General features: G+C 41.2%; 1 protein-coding gene and 1 long non-coding RNA gene across 11 annotated transcripts in view; one reads left to right on the top strand and one right to left on the bottom strand.

Annotated features, from left to right (window-relative positions):
• Positions 1-1,170: 1,170 nt before the first annotated feature.
• Positions 1,171-5,444, bottom strand: LOC136691808 (uncharacterized). Of its 2 annotated transcripts, none has more exons than XR_010801902.1 (3): positions 5,347-5,444; positions 2,758-2,838; positions 1,171-1,740 (listed from the first exon to the last, which is right to left on the bottom strand). It is a non-coding gene; the product is annotated as an uncharacterized lncRNA (long non-coding RNA). The 2 variants fall into 2 exon arrangements; XR_010801901.1 differs by lacking the exon at positions 5,347-5,444 and adding an exon at positions 4,803-4,941.
• LOC136691772 (RNA-binding protein Musashi homolog 2) overlaps positions 3,859-19,139 on the top strand; it is a 248,866-nt gene continuing 233,585 nt past the window's right edge. For all 9 annotated transcript variants that reach the window (XM_066664589.1, XM_066664543.1, XM_066664608.1 and 6 more), the window contains exons 1-5: positions 3,859-4,087; positions 4,827-4,867; positions 5,214-5,295; positions 5,931-6,015; positions 10,632-10,673. In XM_066664589.1, coding sequence (XP_066520686.1) covers positions 4,026-4,087; positions 4,827-4,867; positions 5,214-5,295; positions 5,931-6,015; positions 10,632-10,673 — 312 coding nt within the window. In that variant the 5' untranslated portion in view covers positions 3,859-4,025. The remainder of the gene's footprint in view (positions 4,088-4,826; positions 4,868-5,213; positions 5,296-5,930; positions 6,016-10,631; positions 10,674-19,139) is intronic.

Raw genomic sequence — 19,139 nt, 5'->3', positions numbered from 1 at the left:
AAATTTAAATAGATAATGGTGGGGTTGTAGCATAAATTAGCAGTTACTTTATAAGCAGCCTATGCAAATGTATGCATTTAAATAATCTCTTGATTCGTGGTTCATTTAGATTCATCAAGCCAGGCGTTGTTCAGCGTATGTCACACATAATGTGAATATGTATGCCATGTAAAATTACACTAATACGCTCTACATGAGAGGCATGTTCCCTTTGCTTCGTATTCCTGTCTCGGGTTTCTTTTTTATCTGAGGAAGATATTCAGGGTGAGAATGAGCTGCTGTGTAACTGAAATAATTTGGCACTGCTTGGTGAGATCATCACACAATGCCCCTTAACGTCCAGATGATCAAACTCAATATCCTGAATATAATCAAGCCTATGTTTATGTTCAGCACAGCGTCTGTTTACTTTTGGAGTACACATTAAACCCTTCCATTCCTTGTTTGTGCTCTCAAATTAGACGTTAGATGTTATTTTCAGGTTAATGCTCAATGAAAGGCAACCATTCTAAACAAAGTATGCCGCTGACCATTAGGCTTATCAAATCTTATTATGAAATTATGTAATTTAGATTACTGTAAATAGCCTGTAAACCACTCTGCCAGGCCTAATCTGAAATGTAATTATGTATTACATTACAGTGAAATGGAGCAGCATTGGTGCTGTTTTTTTTTTTTTGTATAGAAATCTAAATAACATTTCAATGGGGAAAACAGTGGGCTGTGTTACAGCATGAAACTTGATTCTGGTTTAGTGTCACCTTTTTCACCTTCATTCCTATCACTACAGCCAAAAATGGAAGTGTTAATTTACATATGATAAAAATAAACATTTGTCCCTACATCCTAAATAACAAATGTATAAACAGAGCTTGGTGTGAAAGAGAAGGAATGTGGGTTTTTAGTTTACTACTAAATCATTTGAACATATCATTGTGTGAAAACTACATGTTGATTCGGCCAATAGAAATGCTCCAGAAATATTATAATATTATTATAACATCTTTTTTTACATCCACTGAAAGTTAATAATTTTTTCCCTCCTGTAAAATTACGATGGCGACAATATGTTTACAGTCAAAGTCTTTTATTTAAAAAATGTGAAATATCTATTAGCTTATGAAAATGTATAACAAACACTGTTTCTGTTCTTAGTTCACAGCAGCTGATACAAAAATGGGTTCTAATGCCATGGTATTAAGAAATGCTTATTTTCTCTGTCTAGGGTTTTTTAATCACAGTATGAGAGATGGCTAAAAAAAGCAGCTTTTTCCTGCACTAAAATAATAAAGCAATAAATGTACATGCAGTTCATAACTATCTCCCTAAGTAAAATTAGAAAAAAAAGCAGATTGCCTGGGTACGCCAGTCAGTGACTAACATGAGGGGAAAGCCTGAGATGAGTTCAGCTGCAGTGTGTGCAATCTCTGAGGCGTTTTTGCTGTTTAAAGTCAGGGGAAGTAAGGGGAAAAAACAGACTGGGAAAGGGAGAGAGATGTTTTGCTTCAGGGCGCTGCCCCATAGGTGCCTCAGTGTCAGTTTACCAACAAGCAGCCTGCTAGGCAGTGAGGTGAGACCGCTGGGTTCAACTGCCAATCAGCATCACTTTAGATGCCCTCCGCTGGATGCAGGCTCTTCACACTGTCCAGCAGTGAAACTGTCCTTCACAATGTGTCTCTGGGTGGAGGAGAAGACAAAGATGAGCTGTCTTCAGGCCATGGAGTCTTGATTTAAACCGAGCTGCAGGAAATAAACAGCAATCACTGTAGCATAACTGAGCCTTCGCTGAGCAAGGCCCTTAATTGAGGCCTCTCTCTCTTGCTCTCTATCCCCCCTTTCGCCCTCCTTATTACCTCTTGCTCGGTAATAAGCATGTATTTCCATGGCTTCCAGTTGAAGATCCTCTAACCTTTTCAAAATTATTATTTCTTGTATGTTTAAACTATTACTAAAAGTGTAATAGCATGCGATTTCTCAAATTTGTTAAGGCTTCAGACCCTCACACAGATGATACAGATGTTCAGCTGTGCACACATAGCTTGTATAAAATGGGATGCTCTGGAGAAAACTGTGGACACTGCTCATCCAACATTCACCCACCGCTCCAGGTGACTGTCTGTGAGGAGTTGGTGTGTTCTCCCCATGTTCGCGTGGGTTTCCTCCGGGTGCTCCGGTTTCCTCCCACGGTCCAAAAACACACACTGGTACCTAAAAAGTGTCCATTGGTGTGAGTGAATTGTTCCCCTCCAAGCCCCCAATGATTCCAGGTTATATGATTCCATATGTGTGTGTGTGTGTGTGTGTGTGTGTGTGCCCGTAAGTAAGTCAAATTACTTCAACTGGAATTATGTTTTTAATTGAGTTCAGAACTGTTGGAGATATTAGATAAAAGCCCATTGCATCAGACATCATAACTGCAATAAGTGACCACAAAAGTAATTAAGGCTCGTTTTCCAGACTGATGTGATTAATTTCAAAGATGTTCACTTTGTAATATTTATCCTTTAATAATTTATTTTCACATATTTTCCTTTGAATATAAGTCTCTTGCGCTTTTTTTCAGATACTGGTTCATATCCCAAAAATATTTTATTAAAATATGGAACAGTGCCACATTCCTATTGGTCCAGGAAGTGCACACCCAAAAATATTTTGTACTATTTTTTTCAATCAGTGCTTAATTTGCATTACACATATTCACCTATACATTAATGCCACACAGGTCCAGGTTCCAGGGGTCCTGGGTTCGGTCCTTACCTCACAGTGTGTCATGGGATGGGTGTGTTGTCTCCATGTCTGTGTGGATTTTCTCTGGGTGCTCTGGTTTCCTCCTACAATCTAAAAAACACAGTGTCTGTGTGAAATAGCCCACAGGCGTGAGTGAGTGTATGGTGCCTTTCGATCGACTGGCACCCTGTACAGGGTGTGTTTCTGCATTACACCCAATGATTCCAGGTAGGCTCTGGACCCAACACTCAGAGCGGATACAGAAGATGAATGAATGTTTAATGAATTTGCAAAAATATGGATTATAACTATGTAAATGATGCATTGTTTTATTAACACTGAGCCGCTCTATGATGTGTAATGTTGACAGAGTTCAGTGACCACAGTTAATGGACTTGAGGATGACCACCACAAACTATGCAGCAGCAGATGAGCTACAGTCTCTGACTTTACATCTACAAGGTGGATCAGCAATGTAGGTGTGTCTTAACAGAGTGGACTGTGATTGTACATAGTGTTTAAAAACTCTAGCTGCCCTGCTGTGTCTGATCCTCTTGTACCAACCCAACCTTCACCTCCACATGTCACTGCAGAACTGAGAATGATTCAGTACCTAAATAATATATTTACAGCATTTAGCTGACACTCTTATCCAGAGCAACTTACAAGGATACATGTATTACAGAGATGGGTCAATGTAGTGTTAGGAACAGTGCCCAAGTACTGTCACTGTTGTAGCACAGCACGGTCACCCAGACCAGGAATTGGACCCCAGTCTGGGACGTAGTGGTGTTCCATTGCACTTCAGCAACACACTGCTCTGTGGTGATGCAGTGGGGGTACTGACCACTGACAAACAGGGTGAAAGAAGGGCCAAAGGTGAATGCAGATCAATATATGGACTAGAATGTAATTGTAAAACTACAGAGTGCTCCTGTATGGTCAGTGGAGGGAGTGGGAGTGGACAGTAGACAGATACTGTATGTTATGGTTGATCATGTGCATATATATATAAAACATAACATACACACATCCCCAAACTGACGTGGGCGGGGCGAGTGTTCAGACGTCAATGGGCGGGGCCGCCTGACGCTGCTGTGCCCCGCCCCCTGTGTGTGCTCGGGAGGGGGAGGAGAACGCAGCGCTGAGCGGAGCGGAGCTGATCTGATCCCACGTGTGACGCCGCTATTCCCGGCTCGGCTCTGTTCTCTAAGCGGGGCTCAGCTCCAGCACTTCATTCTGACAGCAGCTCAGCCGCCTGCGCTCCTCTCACTGCCCGCGCGCGCTCGGCTTCAGCTATGGAGGCGGACGGGAGCCAAGCCACATCTGGAAGTCCTAACGATTCACAACACGACCCAGGGTAAGAGAGAAGGCACCGGAGCCGAAGTTGGCTTCTTCTTATTTGAATTATCCGTTCCACCTTAAACGGTGCAGCGCTTACGGGGCACCCGAATGTAAACTGCTGCACCATTTAAGGTGGAACGGAAAATTCGAACAAGAAACTGATGAATAAATGAGCCAACTTCAGCTTCGCAGGGAAGACGGCGAATGCGTTTTATATCCCCCCGCTTGTAAACACTTTGAGTTCTGCCATATTTTTGTGTTTGTTCGAGCAGAGGGAAAGCGCTTTTCTTCTTTCTTTCTATTTTCCTCAATTCTCTTAAAACACACAAAAAACAACCCGCTCCGCTTCTCCTTTCTTTTGTTTGTCGTGTGCTGGAGCTGTTCTGCCTCCTTTAGGAGAAACAGCTTCGGCCACTGTAAGCCTTCGTTTTCTCTTTTTTTTTCTTCTCTCTTTTTCTCACTCTCCGTCTATCCCATCTCTCTCTTCCCCATCTGCCTGTCCCCCTCTGTTTTTCTCCTCTCCGTCCCCCCCCCCCCTCTCTCTCTCTCTCTCTCTCTCTCTCTCTCTCTCTCTCTCTCTCTATCGTTCTCTCTGGCGCCCATTCTCCTCTCTCTCGCTCGCTCTCTCTCTCTCTCTCTCTCTGTGTTTCTCTGTTTGTATATGTGTGTGGCTAGCTAAGTAGTTAACGTTAGCTGCACGTCAAAATGGCCGATCTGACATCTGCACTCACTTCTGCTGTGTTTCCCTCTTGCAGTAAAATGTTCATCGGTGGCCTCAGCTGGCAAACTTCACCAGGTAAGCGAGCGGCTCCCTCTCCGCGGGGCTGGCCGTGAAAGGCGCTGTGTGAGGCGGGCTCACTCGTTCCGCCGTACCGCTCATGTCCATGTGTGTGTGAGAGAGTGAGCGAGCGAGTGTGTGTGCGCGCGCGTGTATGTGAAAACGTGTGCTCATGTGTACGAAAGCTTCTTTACATTTCATTCATTTCATTTGAAAGTCCTCTATTCGACCCCTACATGCTGTTGGAGGGGGCGTTTTCACAACACACACACACACACACACATAAATAGCACTTGCCTGCCTGACCCATGGACGCTAATCTAATTCTCTCTTTCTCTCTCTCTTTTTTCTCTTCTGCTTCCAGACAGCCTTAGAGACTATTTTAGCAAATTTGGAGAAATCAGAGAATGTATGGTGATGCGGGATCCCACGACCAAACGCTCCAGGTAAAAAAAAATAATATAAAATAAAAATAAAAGTCAGAGCTGTATGCTTACAGTGTGCTGATGTTCCATTCTGAGCTCCCACTGCCTGCACAGAGCTGCTTTAAGTCAGACAGGATGCAGAGTGAAACTGGGTCCAGTAACATGCTTCTCCTGCTTGCTCTTATTTGGCTTAATGTTTTTTTTTTTCAGTTTTCACTAAGCACTGTCTTTCATTCTGTTAAGAGTCAGGCTTCATAATGACTTCTGATGTGATAAACTTGCATGAGATTAACGCAAAAATGCTCTCATCTGAAATGTTAAATTTACTTCCTTGTGGGCATTTGATATTTTTATTTGTAAAATGCATTCTACCCATGTATAGTTTTTTTTTAAACATATAACAGAAGGATATTATCTTTTAAACTATTTTGTAAATTTAAATTACTTACTTAGAAATTCTTCAGAGGTGTGACTATGCAAAATTTCATGCCACTCATAACAAATACTGTGGCATTTGCTGGATATGAATGGGTTAAAACAATTAAAATATTTGTGGTAGAAAAAAGCTGTCATTGAAGTCTTTTGGCTGGCTGAGTAGTTCTGCATATGTGGTGTCTCTGATCTAAATGCCATTCTGTGTCTGTGTGTTTTTCCAGGGGATTTGGGTTCGTTACGTTTGCAGATGCGGCCAGTGTAGATAAAGTCTTAGGTCAACCTCACCATGAACTAGACTCAAAGACGGTACGTTTACTTTAACTGGTATTCTACATTTGCAGTGCTGTTTAATTGTTTTCTCAATGTGTTGTCATCTAAGGTGCACCACATGTATGTTGTTATCATGCCCATTCACGTCTGATGACGCTCTGTGACATTTCTCATTGTGGCACTCGAACAGCAGAAGGCCCTTGATGTAAATAAGCGCTCGGGCAGTTATCTCAGTCCTACCCCAGTGTCTTTTCAGGGTTTAACTCTGTTGTTGCTGGTGTGTTTTTGTTCCAGTCTGAGGAGTTCTAAGGGAGCACCTGCTGCTCTGTGCTTTTCTACTGGATAAGGTTCATGTCAGTGGGGATGTTCGCATTTGACATTAGTGCATTTAATCATTATTGCTGCATTGAACCAGTGCCAAGGCAAACTAATGTGCAAAGAGACAGTGATGTATTGCTTCATAGCCTGCATTATACTGCACTTAGCACTGAGATTGGTTGCACATCCTTGACTTTGTTTTTCCTCATTATGATCGTTTTCAAAAGAGCTACTGAATTGTAAATATGTTTATGGCATCTCTGTCTGGAGTTTTTGTTCCTTGATTCAGTTTGTTTATATGTTTTACTGCCTGGTTTTTTCCTGTTGGTTGTGCCTGGATAGAGCGGTTTCTTATTATGAGCACTTTCTTGCTAATATCAACTTATGCTGCTACATTAGTTTATTATTATTATGTACGTACTCTGTTTCTTGTAATATTTATTATTAGTGGCATTTTTATATTTTGTTTTGGTTTTGTTGCAGGTGCAAGTACTTAATAATGCATTTTGCTTATTAAAAAAATGTAAAAATGTTTTTTTGCATAGTAATACATTTTATTTTTAAATCACAGAGGTATAGCTGCATTTAATCTGAAGTTATTGGCAGATTTTTTTTTTTTTTTTTTTTTTTTTTTTAAAAGTGTGAAATTAAGGTACTGCGTTTTATAGTCCCTAGGTTTAGACTTCAGGTACAGAAATATCAACAAGTTTGACAGGCACGTTTCTCAGGATTCTCTGTAGGGATGAGTAGCTTATCCTTTGAAGCCTGCTCCATATTTTTGTTAGTAACACCGTCAAAGGCAGATTTGCAGTCTTTTTGCAGGAAAGTGAATTCCTTAGGATTATTGGATGGCTCCTTTTTCAAAAGTGCAACAGATATGCTTTGACATTTTGCTGTTCCACATCTGAGGGGCAGTAGACGTACCATGTTTCAGTAAGATTTGCACAGATATGTGATTTGGGTGCTTCTCATTGGAAGTCAGCGAGGAGTGCAAACAAAATGAGCTTTTATTTGGAACGGTTGGACAAACAGTCCAGTGTTGCTTTCACTGTGCCATTTTAATGGAGGTGATGCAGCTGAAAGCCCATTTTAAAAGGCAAGCCTTATATTAGTGCAGCAGGACTAGCCGTCTTAATTTAAAGGAATAATATGTGAAAGGGTTGGGGAATTTTCTGTGGACTGAAAGTTATTAATAAGGTGAAAAAGGGCTGCAGTGAAATTTATGAGCTAATTTCTACGTACAGCCATCCATCAGTGTTGTGGTGAGTTGTGTGACCCCGTGATCTATGGGCTTGTACAGATGATGAACCAAACATGACAGCCATGCAGGTTAAAGGTGATAACCTCACAAAGGCTGTGAGTTGTGGGAACATGAGTAAGCGCAAAACATGGCTTCCAAGCTGTTTGGATAATGTTTAAATTGAAATTAGAAACTGAGCTGTTGTATGTTTGTAATACTGTGCCAGTGCTCGATCTCGGACGTGTTCAAATAGTGGGTTGTTGTTATTATTACCTAATCACTCCATACAAGTGTAATTCTTGTATTGTGTGTAAAAAGTAGGTCAAGGTTTGACATTTTCCATTGTTTATGAAAGGTAGGGGAAGAAAATGGGAGGTGGGGGAAAAAGAGATGAAAGAGTGAGTGTTAGCATTAGCAGCGTTGTGTCCAGGATTGCTAGAGATTGAGATCATGTGGACAGCAATGACGGGGCTAAAGCAGGGATTAGCAGCAGGCTGTGGATTGTGATGTCACCAGAGAGAGAGAGAGAGAGAGAAGGCGAGAGATGGCTGAATGGTTTGGCACTGAGGCATGACCTCATTGATAAAGGTGAACCTTGCAGTTCCTGCACAACGCCAGTGCTTCAACATTTGTAACAAGAGCCTGGCACAAAAGCAGCTGTTCTAGTACAAGGATGGCTCAGAATAGGAGACCTCAAATTTTACCACTATTAGCCTCTACTTATTATATTTCTGATGAAAGTGACTTACATTTTTTTCATGAATATGTAGTTAGACCTGCTGCTTATACTTTGTACTAAAAGTCCCAGAGTAGTTCCACTTGTGTATGAATACTTAATTTTTTGCAAAGCTACTTTCACCTGGGGGGCTTTCTGCATTTCTGCATATTATCAATAGAAATTAAAGAACACAGATTAACTGAACTATTTTTACAGAGCTCTTCAATTAAAATTGGTGCAGCACCGAAAGTGAATTATTTATTTATTTTTTTTGGTCAAATTTCCATAAATGAAATATTGAGATTCCTCTTATGTATTATGGATATGTCTTACAGTATTGTGATGACCTTTTTTTTGTCGTATTACCCGGCCCTACTTCTACTTCAGCTTGAGTCTTTAGAACGTTGTAGCATTCTAAAGAGTTGATTTTTTTTGACCCACCACTGCTGTATCTGTAAACACCTGAATAAAACCTTAATTTTCAACTTTTTTAACGGTACGCCATCCAGTTCCTCAGCTCTTACCCTACACATACCGAAGCTGATTTACAGATTTTTTAAAAAACATATTTGTTTGAATTATTTGCAAGTGTCTGTCATTCACTTCAGTTTAATTCCATTCATATTCATTGTAATTTGTCTAATTAAAATGCATGGCCTACTCAAGCTTGTTATTACATTTTACTGTTTACTATTACTGCCACCTTTTTGCCAGTGTTTGGCGTTTTTGGAGGTATTGAACGTATGAGAGTAGATATGAGCAGAGCAGTACAGTGAATTTCTTGACACACTTTAATATTCCACATTTGATTAAAAACGGTTACGTAAGCTGTGGATATAAGAACCTGGAGTGAAAATTGCATTGTGTGTTGACAATTGGTTGCCTGCTGCACTCCTCTCTAAAAGCAATCTGTTTTAGATTAAACACTTTTCTGGATGAATTAAAGTATAATAAAAACAGCATAGCATTTTCCGCAGAAAGGAGTCTTTAAAAGGCAGTGCGTATTACAATTCTATTCGAACCAAATTAATTTTCCAGAGGACATCTTCCTGTTCATAAAAGTGTTTTTTCTTTTTTTTTTAACATTAATTTTTTTTGGTTGCGCAGTCATGTCTTTCTCGCGTTTTTCACTTTTTATTTTTGTATGAAGTGACAAAGTACTAAGACACACTGTATATTCAAGTGCAATATTCCACTAATGGATTTTTTTTCCCTTGAGTTTTTTCCATTTGATGGAAAGCTGCAGAAGTCTTTGCATTGTGCCCATCCTCGCATGCACAATCATTCAGTATCCTTTTAGTCAACAGTGTATTTTAGTGCACTTGCTGTCCATTGAAAACTGGTTTTCATCTTTTTTTTTCTCGTTCTATTTAGTATTAGCCAAGCATTCCTCAAATTTGTGTCACCTTAAACCCCTTGGATGTATTAAAAATATTTACAGTTCTGATTGTGTCGCAAACCTTCACCTGACGAACCATTTATCTAAAATCAGCCATGTTGATTCATTATGGATGAATTCTGTTTTCTGCGTTTAATTCGGTTTTCCCCACTGAAGAAGGAAATGCATCTGATTATAACATCTCGGAACACCTTCCTTTTTCATACACTGTCATGTTCAGCTTATGTGATGTGTTCATTTGAGTTGCAAAGATGAAAGGCGTTCGACTCGAACATTTGATTTTCTGCGTCTGAATTATTAAGGAAACTCATTTAGTTGTAGACATTGATGGAGAAATAACTGGTTGTATTGTGCTGCTTTCTTGTTCGTGTGGATTTGTATTAGAGAACTTCTTGTATGGTGTGAGTGATGAATGGTATGACGTGTTTGCACGCTTCCACGGCTGATCCTTAAGATGAGGAATGTCTCAGGCAGATGGTCCTGTAGGCCTTTATTCAGACAGTAACTGCAGGAAGGAGTCACCAGTAATGATGATAATCCCTCTAGGGGGAAGGAGGTTGTGCAAGTATTGATCTAATGCCCTCTCCTGATTCTTCACAAATCTACAGCACTCACCAATACCAACCCCGTCATGTCATCTTCCATTTCTTAGAGCCCAGAGCACTATGTCCATGAACCTTTAAATTATAACTAATGTCTTTCAAATACAGGACTTTAAATTTAACGTTTCATGTCGTCATCTAGTAACGTTACCTGCTGTTATAAATATACACAGGCCTGCTGTAGTCAGAAAGCAACAGCTAGGCTACGTAACACATGCAGTCCATTTTGACGTTGCGCAATATATAATTTTATTTTGTGAACATTATTGTTATCTATAATTACAGCTGCATAACATTCAGCAATTTATTGACAATGAATAGATATGTAGGCCCGAAAATTTTTCACTGAATGTTCTCTTTCTATTTTCTGCTCAGATTGACCCTAAAGTTGCCTTTCCAAGACGTGCTCAACCCAAGGTAAGATGGCATTTTCTTTTACTTAAACTGAAAAACAGCATATGACTTTGTGTAAAGTAACTCTGTTGCTTTGCCTAAAATGACGAAAATTGAAGTTTCAGTGGCATTTGGATCTGCTCAGTAGCTTAATAGCTTCAGTATAGCTTTAATTCTCCCATTTTATGATTGGATTTATTTAATATATGTCTCACTGAGCTGCAGCCCTGTTAGGCTTTGCTGTAGATTGGGATGAGGCTGATATGAGCAGTGATTGCCTATTAAACTCATGCAATATACATGCAATAAACAGTAAAGATAGAGAAAAGCCTATCTTGAGGGTACTAACAGGAGTAATCATCTCTCACTCCATGAATCTAAAGGTTACACAAACCTCGGAAATGCTATGGTGCTGTAGTCTTTACTTAAACAGAATATCATTAGTGGAGGAATGACTTTTACTTTTTTATATATATAAATATATAATTTGTGTGTGTGTGTAATATATACATAAATATATTTCCCCCTGACCCAGATAGGTGAGCGCCCACGGCTTTGAAAAAAAAAAAAAAACAGTATTATTCGACCATTAGAGTTTCTTGTCCTGCCTGTGTTGGCAGTGAGAGCCCTGTGGAGGCTCTCCAGTGCAGACTGCAGCGTCAGCCAGGTTGTTTGTGGCCCATTTTTAGTTGCTGCTGAGCACTTGTGTCTTGGCCTTTATAAACTTGAGCTGGGATTCTTTCTTGTCTTTGCTCACAGCCGTTGGCATTGTCACCCACTTTTGTGAGCGAATCCTGTGACCTGAATTAGCTTTGTGTTTTTTGTCATAGCGACTAATAGTTTTAGTGGACAGTGTTGATAAAATGTAACAGCAAATAAAGGATTTAAAAAGTCATGCTCAAACTACTCAAAAACAAGAAATAAACAACTAACAACATGACAACGCACACTGTGTAGACTTTACTGAAGTAGAAACCTAAATTGTATACTGTCATTTGAGTAAGAATTCTAGAATTTGAGTAAGAAGTTCATAATCCGCAAAATTGAAATAGGTTATTAGGGAAAGAAGATTAATTTTAATGAATGTTGCCTGCTGTGAAGAGTTACTCTATGAGAAACCCCAGCGTGCAATGCCATTAAAGACTGACAGAGTTACAAGAGTGCTTGCGTGATGGCAGGTGTCCATAGCACACTTTTGTCTGGCTAATTAAAATGTAGAACTTTTTCGCTCTGTCCAGAATGGGTCTGGATCAGTGAAGGAGAAACGGTGTTCTCGTTCTCTCACTCTATAGTGAGCACACATGCCAGCCAGGCCGGTCCAAGCGCGGGCCTCGGGGCCCCAGGCCTAATGCCGCTTCTTGGCTCAGACTGGATCCAGGATGAATGGGGGTATTAATGCCGGCAGGATTCAGCAGCGGCTTCTACTGCGGCCTCTTGTATACACTTGCTATTCTGTGAGTTGGAGAATAAAAAATTGGATGCAAATGCATTAATGCCCTGTTCTCCAATCACGGGGCTGCATGCTCGCAAACTAGAACAACTGACAAATAGTAAGTATGATGCAAATACATTACTGCCATCTCCACCAACCCAGCGGCAAGAAGCGTGTAAGTATGAGCAAATAAAGAAGTGCAGCGAAGGAGAAAACACTCTAAATAGCTGTGCTGTTTTGTCTTTGCAGTGCTACCCTGCTTTTTATTTTCCAGTGAAAGCATGAAATCTGACAGTGGCTTGCTTTTTGCTATGATCATTTTTAACGGCGCGGTCGGTTTCCACAAACGGAGCTGGAGATTGCTTTTGCTGCTGTTGTTATTGCTGGCTTTTTTGTGTTTCGCACTGCATTTGCATAAAACATCTTTGCATGTCCTGACAAGATTTTAATTGATATTCGGAGTGAGGTCATTTTAGCAGGCGATGGATTCTGCAGATATGATATTCCCTCCAAGGAAAAGTGTCATTACCCCAAAGCTTCTTTTTAATTAAGCCACCATGCCATTATAGCAAGCCAGTAGGAGGAACCTGTCCAGGTCGCTCATATTTTTATCGCCGCGATCCTCCTTTTTAAGCTCCCTTTCTCCATCTCTTCTTGGTGGAACATGTAAAGTATTACTATTGTCTCGTCTCCATTGTTTCTATGCCCTTGAGCAATTCATTATTTTAGGGACAATACAATACGGATATAATACTTCGTGCTATTACCACATATGTTTCATATAGCTTTTCATAACTTCAAAACCGAGACAGAGATTTGCAGGTGAGTCACTGCTTTTGAAAGACACACACCTCACTCAAATGAGAGCGGGTTCTTGGAAGCGGGGCTAGCCGTGGCCTAATGGTTAGAGAAGCAGGTTTGGGGCTGGGGGGTCGCCAGTTTGATCCTGACAACCGGCAGGAAAATTGGGGGGTGTGGAGATTGAAAGAACAGTGCTGTTTCCTCCGCGGTACATCCAGGACAGAAATGCCTTTGAGCAAGGCACCTTACCCGCAACTGCTCCCTGGGCGCTGGGATGACCGTCCACTGTTCCGAGTTTGTATGTACTCACAGCCACTAGTGCACTAGGTGTGTGTTTGAGTGTATTTTTGCTACCACAGACTGCCACAAATGAGGAAGACATACTTTGTTGTACAATGATATATGCATGAAAATAAATGCATGTTTCAGCTAAGGCAAATTTAATCCAGAAATATTATAGGCTGAGAGGAAGCTGGAAAAGTTGTTTTTCGTCAGACATTTAGACATTCTCATTGGAATTTGGCCCTCTGCTTCCTACCAGCTGCAGGAGACCGTACCCTTTTCACCCCCCTTTGGACTTGTTCTCAGTGCTTCTGGCTACCAGCCACAGATTTTTTTTTCGTTTTTCCCCAGCCTTTAAAAGATTATTGTGTCATTTCGCTGACACCAGTTCCAAACACTGTTAGACGCTGTGTAATGAGTTTGCGATTGAAGGCTCCGAGCAGCCACCCCTCTGGTCCTCCGACTTTATTTTGTCAGAGTTCTCACCAGTGAATTCTATGCCAGTAGCTATAATCACTCTAATGAGTGACATTATCTACAAAAATGGGAGCTATACTTGAAGTGCAGGCGGAATCGGCGGAGTGGGGGGAAAATGGGGGTGGGGTGCCTAGGAGGTAAAAGGCCCAGTACACAGCATAATAGGATACTTCAGTTCCAGCAGCAGCGCAGCACACAACAAGCCTGAGCGGAGACGTCCTGGCATTTACCGCCATGAGAGCTGTCAAAACAATGCCTGTGCTAGTTGTGTTCCCTCAGCTACATCCACAGCAGTGTTGCAACAACCTAGCATGAGATTCAACCAAGTGCAGGGGGTTAGTAGAGCTGATGTCAGAGATGGAATTGAGTTTACTGTCATGTTCCCTCCCCCCTCCCATTATTTTAATTCATTCCTATCCCCTGTAATTTCTCTGCTGCACTGTAACACATGCTTGTTTTAAGTAAAAAATATTTGTACTGTGGAATAGCCAAAGCTGTCAGGGCGCATGCAGCAGCGGCTGGGTGTGTGTGATGGAGGGTGGTGGGGGGGGGGGGGGTGAAACGGCAGGCCAAGTTTTTAATGAAGTCCAAAAGGTGCTGCAGTGTGAAGTGGCACGGCCCCTCGCTGGCACGGCGGATGCTTGCTAGCTCTCAGCGAGAGAGAGAGAGAGGCATCACGGAAAAGCCCCCCTGCCAAACAGCCCACCGCCGCTCCAACGCCAATTAAGCACCCGACGAAGGCCCGGCTCAGTCCCACTTCGCCACCGCTGCTTTCATTTCGCCCCTTGCTATTGACAGCTTGGCAAAGTGTCCATTTTTCTACCCCCTTTTCTCAGAGAAAATTTTCAGCATGTGTTTTTTTTTTCAGCTTTTTTTCAGGGCATGTTTCAGAAAAGCAGATGTAATAAAAGAGGCCTTGGCTAAATCCCTTCTGCATCTTTGATGTCTGCTTGATTTAAATATTATGTAGGATGAAAGTGGCTCTGGGATAAGAGATTTTTAGGCATGGAGCAGTGGCAGTTCTGATGATGCAGATGTGGAGTCTTTTTCCTAAGCTGTCCAGAGATTACATTTATTACAATGCAGGCATATTAATCTTGATAACTATAAATACTTGGCTAACTATTAAATATTAATTTGTAAATGATGTAGTTCTAAAATTAGACTGTATTCCATCTGCTTTTACTCTGTTCTTCCATAGTAGGAACCCTCAGAACTGCCACAGGGTAGGTATGATTTGGCTGGTGGGTCATTCTCAGCGCTGCAGTAACACTGATGTGGTCATGGGGTGTCAGTGTGTATTGTGTTGGTACAAGTGGATCAGACACAGCAGTGCTGCTTGAGGTTTTAATCCCCTCAGTGTCATTGAGATGCACTGACTAAAAACATACAGCCAACTGCATCCTGTGGGCAGTGTCTAGTGACCCTAATGAAAGACCAGAGGACGATCAACACAAACAGATGAGCGACTGTCTTTGACTTTGGGCCAACAAGTTAGGTTTGTTTAATCAAGTGAACAGTGAGTGGACACTGTTTAAATGGGACATATTATGCAAAACTCACTTTTTGCATGCTTTTGTATGTCCACTTGGGTCTCTATTGCTCCTATAAACACTCGCGGTTTTCTGAGAGTTCGTTGAAAGATTTTGTTGTCAGGAATCATATGCTTCTATGAGCCATTTGGATGGCTCCCTTATTGTGATGTCACAATAAGGACATTTGCATAGAACCACCCTGGCTCCACCTCTCACATGGGTAAACATGGAGTGGACATGTTTTGCATAGCCAATAGACCTATTCTAACTTGTTTTTAAAAAGTGGTATAATATGTCCCCTTTAAAACTTTAGTAGCATTGCTGTGTCTAATCCGAGAAAGCATAATTGTACTCTCTCACTCAATGGTAGTAGCACACTAATTCTTGCATTCCTAGTCAACACAGGCATTGTCATTTAGCACGCCGTCCAGCATGTTGAGCTCTCCAGTGAGATTGAAGTTGGAAAAGATGCAGTGGCTTCACTAGGAGGACACGCACATGCTAGGATTTACCTGCCAACTTTGTAGCATTGCAAGACACTGGGACTCTTAGCCAATTAATTAAAAACTGTAAAGTGGGTAAAAGAATTAAACATTTGGAAACGCATTTAAAGTAATTGGACATTTTATATCATTCTAAAATGGTAATTTGCATCATTGTGGGTTCATTCGAAGTTTAAGGGGTTAAGCATGTTCAAAAGCAAATGGTGTAACACATAATTAACTGTTTGAGCTCTGAGTAACACTGTAAGATTGCTCAGCAGTGGGCTTTTGCCACAGGCCATGGCATGATGACGTTCCCCGCTCTGATGAATCTGTCTCTTTCTCAGCGAGGCATCTTTTGAGAGCCTCTGTCTTCCCTCTTGTGTTGCTGGGCGACTGTCTGAGAGCAGGGGTGACGTGTTCACACGGGCGCAGGCTTACAGAGGAGAATTTGGGGGGCTGCTGTGGCCAGCCTCAGCGCTAACTACTGTTGAGTGACACTAATGAGGAGACCAGGCATAGGGAAGAGCAAAGAAATGTGGTGCTCTCAACATGGCAATTGACAAAACCCCTTTTAGGTTCCAACACTTACAGCGATCTTTTGCAAGCCACCAACACCACCCTCCCCTCCCTTTTCCGTCTCCCCACCATCTCCTGCTCTTTCTCAAAGGCTAACCTTCACAAAGACACTCAATTACTATGGTTCTGAGGACGTGGTCCTTTGGAGGTTTTGCTTTGATTTGTTTTGATTAGCAGAAAGAGCTGGATCTAATGCAGGCCCGCTGAGAGTATGGCAACATGTCTTAGGCCGAGCCAAAATAGCAGCGGCCGTGAGAATGAGAGGTGAGGATTAAGTCTGCTTGTGAAGGTGCCATACCTTGGAGTTCTAATTGCAGACAGAAGGCATGATAAGGACGTGTGGTGAGTCACTGAGCTTCCTGTTGTGGTCTTCCCCTTCAAACTCTTAGTTCAAGCACATCTGAAGGTCCTGACGAAGAAATGGCCGCTGTTTTGTGTTACAGGAATTGTTGTAATTGTTGGCTACACATCAACTAGACAGTGTTGCTTTGAGGTCTCCATTATCCTCAGAAGTGCATGAGGTAGAAAGCTTTCTTTGTGCAAAATTCAGTTGCTGGTGGACCAGAGACTGGCTTCTTGCCAAGTTCCAGAAAGACAAAAAAGAATGGTCGGGAGAGAGAATTCTGCCTGACTTTTGCTGTGACATTACATCAGTGATAGAGCAAAAAAAAAAAAAAAATGAAAAAAACAGTACAGTGATAACTCTGAGGGTGCTGTGTTCTGACTCTGAGCTAGAGACAGACTGAAGCAAAGTGTATTTAAAATGGTCTAAAATCTGCGTTTTACTTTTTCATCAAAAAGCGTGCATTGACTGTAGTGTTGGTTTTGCCCTTTTGTTGAACAAACAACACTCTTTTGCATGATATCCATATGCTGATTTGCTGTAGCAAAGGGCTCCCAAGTGGCCAGTGGAAAGAACATATTACTCCCTTGTTTTAATCAGCTAGGTGTTTATAGCCACTACAGTGGACTATTTGGCACTTGGTCGTACTGGCGCGCTCAGTCACTGAATAGTGGGCGGCTCAAAAAAAACGGAGGGTCACGTTATCGCTGTTGTAGCACATTTCTTTTGTCACATGGATCAACTGATTTATTTCAAAGCACTTGTAGATACATATTTGCAAATCTAAATGGGTTCTGTTAGATGTTTGTCCAAGTGGAAAATATAAACAATACATTTCTTCACTGTACCCTAGACATGTTTACAACAATTGTACCAGTATCATTGGTATATTGGAATATAAAAAGAAAATCTCAAACATAAACCATATCAAACATTTTAGAGATGGCATTCTTATTTTCCTGAATCACTGATTTGAATTAGATTAGATTTTATTTCTAGTCATTTTGAAGATGTGCAGCCTTTGTAGACTAGTGGTACTTTTGTGCTGAATGAGACTGGAAATTAACCACGAAACAAATTGTTATAAATGAACCTTATTAAGAGTTATTACAACCCTCAGAGCAATTTTCTATTGTACATAAAATCAATATGCATTGTCAAACACTCGTCAAAGCCCCCCAACATTTTAGCATAATTATTGCTCTGTTTGTCCAACGTTTGCAGTTGATGTAATTCTCCAAACAGTTGCATTATTTCTGCACAAGTCCTGACTTTCCGTTGGGCTGTCAGGACTGGAAGCATGTCAACAGCACAGACAGGTTATTACACAGTGACAAACTCAGTTTGGAGCATCTTGGAGCTTTCATTTAGGGTTTCTCCCAAAGTGGAAAGCTGCCAAGTGCGCTCCAGTCCCTTGTAGGAGCAGACAGGCCTCCAAATCCACCCCTGCAGACGCTGCTTTAAAGCCGCTGTTAGCTGCCGTGTCATACGCACTGTAGTAGTGCTGGGGTTATCCGCCCACTCTTCTCCCTCTGATAGTCCATCTCTCTCTCTCTCTCTGTGGCTATGACTGCAAGATGGATAAATTATTGTTGGACCGCCTAGGGTATAAGGTTATGGGGCAGTTACAGGTTTGTGTGAGTGAGGATTAATCGCTCCAGGGTAGCTCGGTTAGCTGTCAAAGTTTTAATTACCCTTTGGTAGATTATGGTAGGAGTTGTCATGGTATGGTAGGCGTCAGTAATAGTTGCCCAACTGTAGCACACAAAGAGTAAAACCAGGTTGAATCAGCCCACAGTAGCACGTGGAGCAGACAAAGCAAGGTTTAATCACAGCAGGTTAGATTTAGCTATCGGCTGGGTGACGTTAAACAGCCTAAGTGGTTTTGGGATGTGTAAATTCTAGCAGCAACTTAGCTACGCTAGAACACAGACATTCTAGTGAAATTTAATAATGCTTTTTTAGAAATATTTTTTAAAACACTATGAAGAGCAAAAGGCATGTTTTAACAAGTATTGTTAATAACATTTAGAATTAAATGTCAGGAAAGAGAAACTGATGGAATAACTGATGCCTTCTTGAAGCTGGTACTGAGATTAATGACCAGTAATTTAATTCTTTACATTGAGTTTGTTGAATCAATTAGAATTTTTTTTTTTTTTAATACTAGGTACATTATGGGTAAGAGTGTTTTGACACCTGCTTTGGTTGGGTTGGCATCTCTGACTTATCAGTTTTTTCCAAACCAAAACGCATGTGTAAAAAATTTAGTCAGACAAGTCTAGATTAGTGTTCTCCCTGTGTCAGCGTGGGTTTCCTCCGGGTGCGCCGGTTTCCTCTCACGATCCAAAAACCATGAAAATTGATATCTTGTCATCTTGTAATTTCAAAAATCTTCAAAATATAAGTTAAGTATGTATGTAGATAATATCCAGCCTTCACTGATATTGGTTCATTTTCCTCTTACAGCAGTAACGATGTAAGTCTGTGATGATTTGGAGCTTTATTATCTCTCACAGGAGTGAAATATGATGGCTGTATTTTCTTCAATTGTTGTGA

The sequence above is a fragment of the Hoplias malabaricus genome, chromosome 1 (genome assembly GCF_029633855.1).
Source record: "Hoplias malabaricus isolate fHopMal1 chromosome 1, fHopMal1.hap1, whole genome shotgun sequence".
NCBI lineage: Eukaryota > Metazoa > Chordata > Actinopteri > Characiformes > Erythrinidae > Hoplias > Hoplias malabaricus.
The sequence above is the reverse complement of the archived record's forward strand: the minus strand, read 5'-3'. Positions and strand labels throughout refer to the sequence as shown.